A 12,610-nucleotide genomic window follows, 5' to 3' on the forward strand; every position below is an offset into this window, starting at 1 on the left:
AGAGGCTCAGCCTGCTGGAAATTACTCAAGCCTGGTCTGGGACCTACACGAGATCCCAGCCAGCCTTCACACACATCGGCACCCCGGGATTACATTTGCGGAGTGCCGATGGGAGACAGAGGGAGTCCGCTCCCTTTGTCAGCACTTTACATGTGGCGGGCGCATGTAAAGTGTTAAACAGCCTGGATTGGCACTCCTGCTGGTCCGGGCTGTTAGAGCAGGGCCGCGGCTCTCATGTGAGAGCCGGGTCATTGCTCCCCGCTGCATGGGTGGTCACTAAGGGGTTAGAGGGAATATGTCATCAGAAAATGACCTGCTGTTTGAATCACTTTTTTATGTTTAACATACTTTAAAAAAAAAATTATGTATTTTAAATTTTTCCCAAAAAATCCTGCAGTTCTTGCACTGGCCACTATGTCTAATACTAGGCGCCAATCTTGATCTGTAGAGATAACTGCAGTAAAGTAATCGCCTTATCTGTCATTCTAATCCTGCCTGTAATGATATCACCTCTGTGTATAGATAACACAGGATCCACCATTCACAATAGGTGATTGTCAGAGCTCATCTAGTCTTTCCTTGTACATCAACCTCTGCACAGGTCACAGAGCACGCCTAGAAAATTCTCCCATAGTAGTCAATGAGGTCCCCTCCTGACCATTGTGTCTATGGACCATGGGTCTGACGTAAGCAATTTTTTTAATGCTTTGTAAACGCTGTTAAGAACAGCTCAGGCAAGATGGCCGCCCCCATAATCCTGTTCAGGAAATAAAATGTAAAAAAATCTGCAATCAAAAAATAAAGACAGATTAGAAAAAAGACGTGTCACTATCTGGCTTTAACCGGCAGATAACATTTTTGGTGACCTTTTCCTTTAAGCCTGTATTACACAGGCCGATGCGCAGACGATTGTTGGGAGGGAAGCGTTCCCTCCCAACAATCGTCTAATGGCTAGCAGAGGAGACTGCTGCTATTACGTACGCCGATCTCCTCCACAGTATGGGGAGAAGCGATCGCTATGATATCACTAGTCCACGTACTGTGTAGTGGTGTGGTGGCGGCATATCGCTATTAGACAGTACGATCTGCCGCGGCAAGCTCTGATTATTATGGAAGGTTAAAAATTAACATTTGACCAATGAACGAGCGTTTGCTCGCTCGTTGGCAATCGGCGGGCAGTATTACACTGCCATATGATCACGAACGTTCGTTAGCGATTTTCGGCCAAAATATCGTCAGGTTTTACAGTATCTGTGTAGTAATTTCAGAAGGTCTTCCGGTGATCTACCTGCGAAAAGCCTCTGAATACCGCGGACATGCTGATTAAGAAACCGAATTCGAACCCTAAGCAATGTTATTGACTCTTCATTTTTTGATTATATATAAAATGTATATCTACCACACATACGTGCTCCACAACAGCTCCTGAAGATCATACGTTATGACTTCTTTTTACGTTCCGCAAAAGACTTTGAATACAAGATTATCCAAAAAATAAGGCAGCAGCTGCACATTTTTCCCGACATTGGCTTCTCGGCTTTGTCCATCAGTCGTGTCTATAAACTACAGCATGACAGTACGGAGTTCCTGGTCCCAGTGGGAGAAATCCCAGATTACTACGGCCAGATATCCGAAAAGTAAAAGTCTGAGGATAAATGTTCCTTTAAGAAGGCACTGAAGAGCTCAGAAGAGGCTATGACTGATTCAGAGGAGGATGCAGCTACTTCCAAAGATTAGTCTAATGAGATTAACGCCGACTGCTCCATTATCTCTAATGTTACCAATAGGCTTATTCCTAAAAGGGCTCCTTAAAGGGAATGTGTCACCAGAAATATTATCTGCCCATTAAAACCAGATAGTGACACATCTCCTTTTTTTCTTTTTTTCCTAATCTGTTTTTATTTCTGATTGAAGATTTTTAAAATTCTATTTCCTGAACATGATTATGGGGGCGGCCATCTTACCTGGGGCATAGACACAATGGTCAGGAGGGGACCTCATTGACTTCTATTGGAGAGTTTTCTAGACATGCTCTGTGACCTGTGCAGAGGACATTGTACAAGGAAAGAACAGAAAAGCTGTGACAATCGCCTATTATAAATGGTGGATCCGGTGTTATCTATACACAGAGGTGATATCATTACAGGCAGGACTAGAATGACAGATAAGGAGATGCCTGTAATAAAGTAATCTCTACAGACCAACAATTGGCGCCTATTATTAGGCTTAGTGGCCGGAGCGAAAACTGCAGATTTTATGTTTTTTGTTTATATATAGATAGTGACATGGAAAATTAAAAATAACCAAAAATGTAAAAAAACATGTTAAACATATAACGTGATTTTTTAACTGTCTTTTCTGATAAAACATTCCCTTTAAAGATAACCTGTCATCAGAAAGTGATCTGTTTGTTTAAATCAAGTGTTTATGTTAAAATATTGTTTAAGGCCTCTTTCAGACGGGCGTTGCGGGAAAATGTGCGGGTGCATTACGGGAACACCCGCGATTTTTCCGCTGCGGAGTGCAAAACATTGTAATGCGTTTTGCACTCGCGTGAGAAAAATCACGCATGTTTGGTACCCAAAACCCGAACTTCTTCACAGAAGTAGGGCTTGGGATCGGTGTTCTGTAGATTGTTATTATTTTCCCTTATAACATGGTTATAAGGGAAAATAATAGCATTCTGAATACAGAATGCATAGTAAAATAGCGCTGGAGGGGTTAAAAAAAAATAAAAAAAATATTTCAACTCACCTTAATCCACTTGATCGCGGAGGCCAGCATCTCCTTCTGTCTCCTTTTGCTGAACAGGACCTGTGGTGACGTCACTCCGGTCATCACATGATCCATCACCATGGTAAAATATCATGTGATGACAGGAGAGTGACGTCACCACAGGTCCTGTTCAGCAAAAGGAGACAGAAGGAGATGCTGGCCTCCGCGATCAAGTGGATTAAGGTGAGTTAAATTTTATTTTTATTTTTTTAACGCCTCCAGCGCTATTTTACTATGCTATTATTTTCCCTTATAACCATGTTATAAGGGAAAATAATAATGATCGGGTCTCCATCCCGATCGTCTCCTAGCAACCGTGCGTGAAAATCGCTCCGCATCCGCACTTGCTTGCGGATGCTTGCGATTTTCACGCAACCCTATTCACTTCTATGGGGCCTGCGTTACGTGAAAAACGCAGAATATAGAGCATGCTGCGATTTTCACGCAACGCACAAGTGATGCGTGAAAATCACTGCTCATGTGAACAGCCCCATAGAAATGAATGGGTCGGGATTCAGTGCGAGTGCAATGCGTTCAACTCACGCATCGCATCCGCCCGGAATACTCACCCGTGTGAAAGGGGCCTAAGAATTTTAGGTGATTTTATTTATTTATTTATTTATTTTTTATTCCATGGACCTGTCACCTCTCCTGACATACCTGTTTTAGTAACTACTCTAGTAACTAATTGTAATAACAATTCTTGAGCGTCTTTTCATATAACTGTTTCATATAATGTTGTTCCATTCCTTAATTCATTCATAAACTTCTAAAAGGAATAATTATCAGCAGTCCCAGTGGTGGGAAGTGGAGTCTCTGCACAGTCTGATCCTGGCATCACTGGTAGAATAGGGTCAGTCGATAACCCCCCACTCTCCGGACCTGGGGGCAATCCATTCATAAACTTCTAACAGGAATAACAGAGGAATGGCACAGTTCTATGAAAAGATGCTCCAGAATTGTTGTTACATGGGGGAGGCAAGTAGTCAGGCATGGCAGGAGAGAGGTCAGAAGTCGTTGGTTTATACGGGATGGGCGGCTCCTATTCAATGTTCCCCCTGTTTTTAGAGGTTCTGGGAACTGTAGAAAAGTAAAGTAGGGATCATGAAGGAAGGGGGGCAAGATTGTCCTTGAATTGTCAACCTCTCCATGGCCTAAAATGCCTGACATCAGACAATAATAGATATAGTGTCCCTTCACACAGATACACAGCACCCCACAGATGATATGGCGTGAAAGCTTCTTAAAGGGTCATTTTCAGAAGACTTTAGATATGTCGTAGAGAAGTGTGAGGGCAATTACCCCTGCGTCTATGGTTATGGGTTCCAAATTCAAATAGTGTAATGTGCACAGAGAAGGCTGATACACGCAATGGCTATAATCAGTAATCTGCTTTATTGTAACATTAGCACATAATCTTATACCATAATTATTGGTAGACGCCTAACAGCCGTGCGTCACATAAACCACAAAAAGACGGAAGAAATGAAACCTTTAGCAGAAAGAGGATCTTAAAAACTTAGAACAGCAGAAACTAGCAACTATACAAATAGAACAGGAGGGGGGGGGGGGGTTGTCAGCTGAATCCCCCCCCAGCGTGCCTTGCAAAGAGCTGACACTTGTCTAACATTTTAATAACCTCTAATTGAACTCTGGTTCAGATAGGTATAGGATATACAAGATGGAGTTCTATCTCTCACAAGAAGTATCAAAGGTTTTGATTTGTGGAGGTCTCGGTGTTGAGATCCCCAACGATCGGTAGAATGAGGACAGAGAAGCGCTCCCATAGAACTCTCTCCTCAATGCAAGAAACGGAATCTAGGCGAGCCCATAGACTTTCTATTGCGTCCGTCCTCTGATGCAAAGAGAGGCCGCCATATGCGAGCACTTGTCTCTCCGCGTTCTAGTGATCAGTGGAGGTCTCTGCACCGATCTCTACAACATATCAAAAGTTTTATAAAACTCTGTGACCCTTTAACTCCTGTCCCCCCCAGGTGATCTTATGGTGGGGGGTGGGGGACAAAATGAGGCAACAGCTCTGTCTGCATCTGGATGAATGATGGATGCAGAAAGCCATGGAGCAGTGGTTCTCAACCTTTCTAAAGCCGTGACCCCTTAATACAGTTCCTCATGTTGTGGTGACCCCCAACCATTACATTTTTTTCCTTGCTACGTCATAACTAATTTTGCTACTGTTATGAATTGTAATGTAAATATCTGATATGCAGGATGTATTTTTATTGCTACAAATTGAACATACATAATTGTCCCCAAATAATAATCAGCGGTTGCTTCAGGTTTCCCCCAAATAAATAAATCAATGGTGCTCAGGGTCCCCCAAATAAATAAATCAGCGGTACTTCATGTCCCGCAAATATAATTAAGCCTTTCTCAGCCAAATAATTAAAATAAAATTAGCCAGGCTCAATTAAATCATTGGTGGCAGTGGTGCTCAGCCGGCGGTGTCATTAACTAAAAAAACTCGGACCTCAGCAGACAGGCGGCCCGACTTACCCATCCAGACATCAGGCTCCTTCAAGCACAGGCAGTGATAGGACATCACTTCCTGTGCGCGAGGATAAGGGGCCGCTACCGTTGTGCGGGCGGACCCACAATAGGAAGCCCTCAGGCAACTTCCCGGAAAGGGCCGATCGACCCCCAAAGGGGTCGCGCCCTCTAGGTTGAGAACCGCTGCCATAGAGTTAAATTCTGTCTTAGGCCCTATTTTATTTTCCAGTCCTGTAGAAAATGTACTGCTGGGCCCAGTGGCTATAAAGTGACCACTCCCTGGGTGCCATGTTCTAGTGTCCAGCGAGGTTTCAGACCAGGAGATAAGTTCTCTGGGTCCAAGAAAACACCACACGCTGTGGCTCGCGGAGTGTACGCAGCCAGCATCCGTGCTGTAGGCCCCCTTTTAAAAATAAACAAAACATTTTACAACTTTTTTTCCTGCCTTTTGAATTGCTCAGCACCTTCCCTGGTGATCAAAGAAGTCATCCACTAATCACTCTAGTCCTGACCAGAGACATTCGAGGACGGCCATGATAGGCCAGAAGGTAGGAGGACGCTCAGCCGGAGCTCCGTCTGGCTGAGTAGTTCTGTCAGTAAGTGGATTTGGCAGCTCAGGCTTTTATGTCAGACTGACCAAGATTCCTAGCGATATGCCCCCATTGTCTAAGATGGGATAACCCCTTTAAGGTGAAAGAAGGCTGAGTCCTGAAGGGGTTAAGGCAAAGACTGCAGACACTGAAGCTGCAGCAGAAAGGACACTTCTCCTGTACAGGGCTGGTTCTAGCTTTGTTAGAAAGAGGTTGTCATGTACTAGATTATGTCTGATTTGAATTTTTTACATTAGTCATGGAAGAACCCCTTTAATATCAGATCAGCCCGGTGGGGGCGACTCCCGGCACCCCTGTCGATCAGCTGTTTGAATGCTTTCCTGCACGCCGTCTCCTTTGTAGAGGCGGTGCAGTATAATTACAGCTTTCTCTGACGTTTTTTGAACAGGACAAGCATTTGTAATTACACTACGCCACCACAACAATGGAAATGGTTTGAAGAGCGTCGCGGCCCCTTCAAACAGCTGATTGGTGGGGGTGCTGGGAGTCAGAACGCCCGCTGATATATTAGATAGGTCATCAATATCTGTAGACCGGACAACCCCTTTAACAGGTGTAATGAGAGTCCCCTCTAAAGTCTCTCCTTATTTCTACAGAGGAATCACTCGGACAGTTCGTCGGTGAAAAAGTCGGTTTTGCTGTGTGAAAACAAGCTGCGTCTCGGGACCATCCAGGAGCTCTTCTGTCTGTCGCTGGTGGAGATGCAGCTGGGTGAGTGAAGAATATCCCGTCTATGGCCAGTACATGTCACACATTTCCATTTCTGATGTGAACAATTTTGCAAAGGAGCCATGACTAAATAAAAATTTTCCGGAGATCGCAAAGAGGACGGCATCCTGAGGATCCCCGCTTGCCACCACCACCATTACCATACACGTGCCATACAGCTCCCATATATTTATAGTGTTCTGCGGAAAGAAGTTATGCGACTTGTGATAGTTTGGTGGCCTGTAATTAACGCAAGTTTTCCTGTGAACTCTTTTTGCACAAAAAATCAACTTTTAAAATTTCTTATGCCACTCCCGATTTTTTGTTTTAAGTCGGTTGGGCTTGGCTGCAGGGACGCAGCGAAACACATTGACTGTAATTTACACCAGAGACTTGCGTAAATTATGGCGCAAATCAACGCCACCTCTTGGCGCATCTTATTCCATCGCTGCTATATGGAACGCCAGTTTTAATAAATTCCCCCCTCGGTGCCTCAAATTGTATATCTTGGTGAGTTCCAGCTCATGCTGTATTTCAGGGGCACCGTATGGCGGCATGCTGAGCCTTTAGCGACGGGTGGCACTATACAGACAAGCTTTTGTGTATGGTATTTCCGCAAAGCAGAGTGAAGATGAGTGGCTGCCACACACCACTGGTGCCACTTATCTCCAGGGAACACTCCAGGGTTTGGGACATGAAACCAATCAATCTGGCATCGTTTGTAGCTGCAGGAGCTGACGACTAAAATGTAATGTCTATGGGTGGCTTGAATCAGATAAGAGTAGGGCTCTTGTATCAAGAAATGCTGCCTTAAAGGGGTTGTCTCGCCTCCTGATTTCAGTCCTCCGTGCACGGCTCCGGGGCACTTCCTGAGCTGTAGTGGCGGCGGTGCCTCTGCTGGGAGTGATGGAGCAGGCAAGCGGTGCTAGGATAATATAATCCTGCCCAGGGGCGGACACAGACAGCAAAGGGCCCCTGAATGTGACCTAACCTACAATATAAAACATACAATACATACAGGGTAAGGCAACTTTCAGAATCAATAACTCAGATGTGAAGGTAGCCTAATACAGGTCCACGTACCTCTTACATCCAGTGACGTCTTGTCACGACTGTGACTGATCCAGACAGGTCTGGGAGGAGAAGGTCGGCAGCGACTTGCTACTCGCGATAGCTTGTGAGTTTGCTCCGTGGTTCAGGGTATGTCATCTGGGTTTTGCCTTGTGAACCTTTTTGTCCTGACTGGGAGTTTGTAGGCATCCTTCTCAGGTGAGTCCTGTCTGCCACTCCCAGCTACTATATTAGTTTCACTTTCACTTGCAGTCATTGCCAGATATAGTCCTTACTTCCAGTTCTATTCTGACCTTTGAAGGAGATCGTTTGATGGTGTTGCTGTGGAGCTCTTGTCGGCGTGGACTGTCGTGATTGGGATCGCCTTCTCTGCTCGTGACTGGATAAGTCTATCTCTGATATAGTTTGTTTGTTGCTGTCTTCCCCTGCTGTTCTCCTAGACATGAGTGATGGTGACTAGTGCTCCCATCGGCCTTTCCCCCCTCTAGGCTTTAGGGTGACTGAGGGTTTAGGCATCCTGCTCGCCGCACGGGTTCACACCCCGTCTAGGGTATCAGGGCAGACAGGTGCCAGCTTAGGGTTAGTCAGGGGTGGCCATACTATTCCCATCCGTAGATAAGGGTCCCCCTTCCCCTCCGTCTGGTGCGACACGACTGCTGCTGGGGTAGCGGTCGTGACACGTCTCCTTTGATGTAGATGTTCTCTGTCCTCATCATTTCCTTCAGACCACACCGCCATGATGATTTCTTTCAGCCATCTCTCATCTCTGCAGAGTTTGACAGACAGACATCTTAGATTCCTAGTTTTCCATCATCTTCCCACCTTCTTGACCACCCCCAATACTGTACCTGCTGTGCTCTCTATACTACTTACACACAGAGAGTTCCCCTTCAATAATTATTGGCACACAGTGTCCTAAGAAATAACTGCGCCCAGGAAACAGTGTCCCGACACTGTAAACATAATGTTCCCCAAAAATAATTGTCCTAAGATGATATTGTGCCAGGGTGCCCACCAAAGTAACAGTGCTCCCCAAAGTCCCACCAATAGAAATAATTATCTACAGACAACACGTAGTAGAAATAGTGCCCCTACAGTAATAATGTCCCCACTGTGCCCCAGAAGTAATAATGCTCCCATAGTGCTCATACTAGTATTCATGTTCCTCATAGTCCCTCAACTGTAATAAAGCCCACCATCTAGCCCTCGGTAGTAATAATTCTCTTTATCATGTGTAACAGTAGAAAAATGCCCCCTTATAATGTGCGCCAGTACATAATAATGTGCTGTTGTTTGGCAGTATGAGATATACCTCCTCTTAGTGCCCCCTGTAGAGCTAATGTCCCCATAGTGCCCTCATAATGAGTGCCAATGCCCCCTACTGTGTGCCCAAAAAAACTTAGTGCCCCCAGTTGTGCCAGTATAAAATACTCCTATATTGTGCCCCGATAGTGCACATCCACTTGTCCCCATGGTGCCTGACATAATGTGCCAGTATAAAATTCCCCCATAATGCGTGCCAGTATAATGTCCCTATATAATGACCCCAATAGTGCTCCTATCCCCCCCCATTCTCCATAGTGCCCCCCATGTGTGCCAGAATATAAGATTGGGCCCCCAGTAGATGCCCCCATGGTGCTCCCCTCCTTCTCCATAGTGCCCCCGATGTGTGCTAGTATATAAGATATGGCCCACATAGTGCTCCTCCCCCTTCATAGTGCCCCCATGTCTCTAGTATATAAGATGGGGCCCCATAATATGCTCCCATAGTGCTCCTCTCCCCCTTCTCCATAGTGCCCCCCATGTGTGCCAGTATATAAAATAGGTCCCCAATAGTGCTCCTCCTCCATAGTGCCCCCATGTGTGCTAGTATATAAGATAGAGCCCCCATATTGCTCCTCCTCCTCCTCCATAGTTTCCCCCATGTGTGCCAGTATATGATGGGGCACCCCATAGTGCTCCTCCCCCTCCATAGTTCCCCCCCCATGTGTGCCAGTATATAAGATAGGGTCCCCCATAGTGCTCCTCTCCTTCCATAGTGCCCCTCATGTGTGCCAGTATATAAGATAATAAGATAGGGCCACCTATGGTACTCCTCCCCCTCCATAGTTCCCCCCCCATGTGTGCCAGTATATTTGATAGGGCCCCCCATAGTGCGCCTCCCCTTCCATAGTGCCCCCCATGTGTTCCAGTATATAAAATAGGGCAAAGGACGGTGATACAGATGAATATAGAGAGATGAGCACTTCCACAATGGAAGCACTTATGTCCCCCTGCCACCGGTAAGAAGGGGCCCCCTCCTGCACTGGGGCCGCTGTGCAGCCGAATCGGCTGCACAGGCGGTATGTCTGCCCCTGATCCTGCCCCTTGCAGGTGTGTGCGCTCCTGAGGCTGCTAGTGCATCAGAATCACTAGCAGTCTCAGCCGACCCTGTACAGATCCTGAAAGCCGATGGTAAGTGGTTGCTGCAATCTGTTTCTTACAGGAGAGCATGACCGTGGAGATTGAGGCCACTTTTTTTTCTTGCTGTGCACAATCGTGGCCATCGCTGCTGCATTGCAATGGTGGCCGTAACACCTAGAGACAAGCAGTCTATAAAGAGAAAGAAGATAGTGGGGACCAGACCCATAACTGTTAATGCATCTACATTAATAAGTTACTTATATCAATGTTATACCCATAATAAATATAACTTCATGAGGTGAGACAACCGCTTTAAAGAGGTTCTCTCACTCAAATGGTATTTATTATGTAGGGAAAGTTAATACAAGGCACTTATAATGTATTGTGATTCTCCATATTGCCTCCTTTGCTGGCTGGATTCATTTTTCCATCACATTATACACTGCTCGTTTCCAGGGGTTACGACCACCGCTGCAGGACAAATACGAAGAAGCCGGGCCAGGAGCTGCTGTGTATGCATGCCTATGTGCGCTCCCGCAATCCCACCCACCAGGGAGCCCGGCTCTTTTTCCTATAGTGTGCAAGCACGACCACTACTGATGGATTGCAGGGTGGTCGTAATCCCTGGAAACCAACAGTGTATAATGTGATGAAAAAACAAATCAAACCAGCAAAGGAGTCAATATGGACAATCACAATACATTGGCCCTGGGAAAGAAAAAAACACTAAAAATGGCGACACAAAGGTTGCGCGACACAAGTAGACAGGGCCAACACAAGAAGGCAGGGTCAGCCATGCCATCTGCAGAGCAGGCCACATGAGGCCTTAGATGCCTGCTAATCTGTGTCACCTGTACACTGCTTCAAGCCCCGAGCCTATTTCCTATGAGGGTGAATGACATGGCAGGAAGCTATGGGCTCCTGTGTCTGCCACAGTGTTCTACTGTATCACCTGCCTGATGATGGTGATACAGTTGAATTGAGGAGGACGCCTGTGGTACCCGGCCAGGTACATAGGTACCTGATCCTCCCATCATTAATTAACGCTAGGACTATCAGATCATTACGTACCCTGTGGTTAGAGAAGGGCTCAGGTGGCCTGCTGGGCATCGGCCCACTAGGAAATTGGGCTCTATGGCCAGTCTGCCCCTGGTGCCTGGTATTACCTTTCTCTACATGATAAATGCTATTTGCTGAAGTGAGACAACCACTTTAAATGTATTTCACCCCCCCCCCCCCCCAAGAAGAACGCTAACCCCATTCCTTCTCTCTTTCAGGACCCTCTTGTTGGATTACTCTGACAGCCGATAACGAAGGCTTCATCCCATTGACATTTTCGGCCAATCAGGAACTCTTCATCAGAGACGCCAGAGGCCCTCCAGCATCACCCTTGAGCTCCGACGGAATCAGTCCAGCACAGCCCCCCAGCAGCATCACATAATGTGCGCTGTCCGCTCGGGGGGCTGTTCTGTTTTCCATCTTACCGTATGCACTGGGCTTGGGGGCTCCACCGCTTCACAGTACCCTGTTAATATCCATTTATAGGCAGCTTCAGATTGTTGTAAGGATTCCTTACTTACCTCCGGTGCTGACGGGATAGGATCCCAGTATTTTGTGCAATATACGTCCTACATTTCTAGGACTCCCAACGCCCTGGACCTCAAGAGTAATACATTTGAGGGTGTCCAGTACCAGACCCTTGATGCTGCTGGAATATCCATAGATTTTTATCAGACGGTGATGACATAGAGAGAGAGAGACTTTCTTGTTATCATAGTGACGTGATTGTGCCAGCGCGTTTCAGTATTTGCAGTATTTATCGCTAGATATTAAAGTACTGGTGGACATGCATGAGGAATGTATTTTTTGGTAATGCATGTTCCTGCCCTGATCGTATCTATAGTATGTGCGCGGCATATTCGATACCTGCGGGACAATCTTTGTTACCATTGAATGTATAGTAAAGGCCACCATTATGTGGGCGGAGCCAGTGTTATATCGGTGTGTAAGTGCTGACAGATGTGCATTTCATTTGCAGTGATGTCCATGTAGTAGAGAGATTCACCGCCTAAAGCAGAGCTGGCCAACCTGCGGCTCTCCAGCTGTTGCAAAACTACAACTCCCAGCATGCCCAGACAGCCTACAACTATCAGCCTACAGCATGGCATGGTGGGAATTGTAGTTTTACAACAGCTGGAGAGCCGCAGGTTGGCCAGCACTGGCCTAAAGGCTTTATTAGAAAAAATCTGATTAATAATGCAGGCTGAGATAGGCTGAAGTCAGCTTCGGGTTATGTCTGACAGGTTGGTTGCTAGGGACACACTACCTAACACCCAGTCATTGATGTGGGGTTGTCAAGCAGCACGTTCCTTTAACCAACTATTCTCTATCTCTTACTGTCGTATTAACCATATTTCTAGCAGTTGCTTAAAGGCTATGAACACCTTCAGAGACCATTTAAAAAAAAAAATGATTGCATTCTACTCATTTTGGGCTAAAAATATTTTTTTCAATTGGTCTTTATTAAAACTTTT

General features: G+C 46.0%; 1 protein-coding gene across 9 annotated transcripts in view; it reads left to right on the forward strand.

The window, feature by feature from the left end:
• The window catches only part of LOC120997383 (WD repeat and coiled-coil-containing protein-like), a 33,476-nt gene extending 21,332 nt beyond the window's left edge, over positions 1-12,144 (forward strand). For all 9 annotated transcript variants that reach the window (XM_040427450.1, XM_040427445.1, XM_040427451.1 and 6 more), the window contains 2 exons: positions 6,491-6,605; positions 11,354-12,144. In XM_040427450.1, the coding sequence (XP_040283384.1) occupies positions 6,491-6,605; positions 11,354-11,517 (279 nt within the window). In that variant the 3' untranslated portion in view covers positions 11,518-12,144. The remainder of the gene's footprint in view (positions 1-6,490; positions 6,606-11,353) is intronic.
• Positions 12,145-12,610: the final 466 nt, after the last annotated feature.

The sequence above is a fragment of the Bufo bufo genome, chromosome 4 (genome assembly GCF_905171765.1).
Source record: "Bufo bufo chromosome 4, aBufBuf1.1, whole genome shotgun sequence".
NCBI lineage: Eukaryota > Metazoa > Chordata > Amphibia > Anura > Bufonidae > Bufo > Bufo bufo.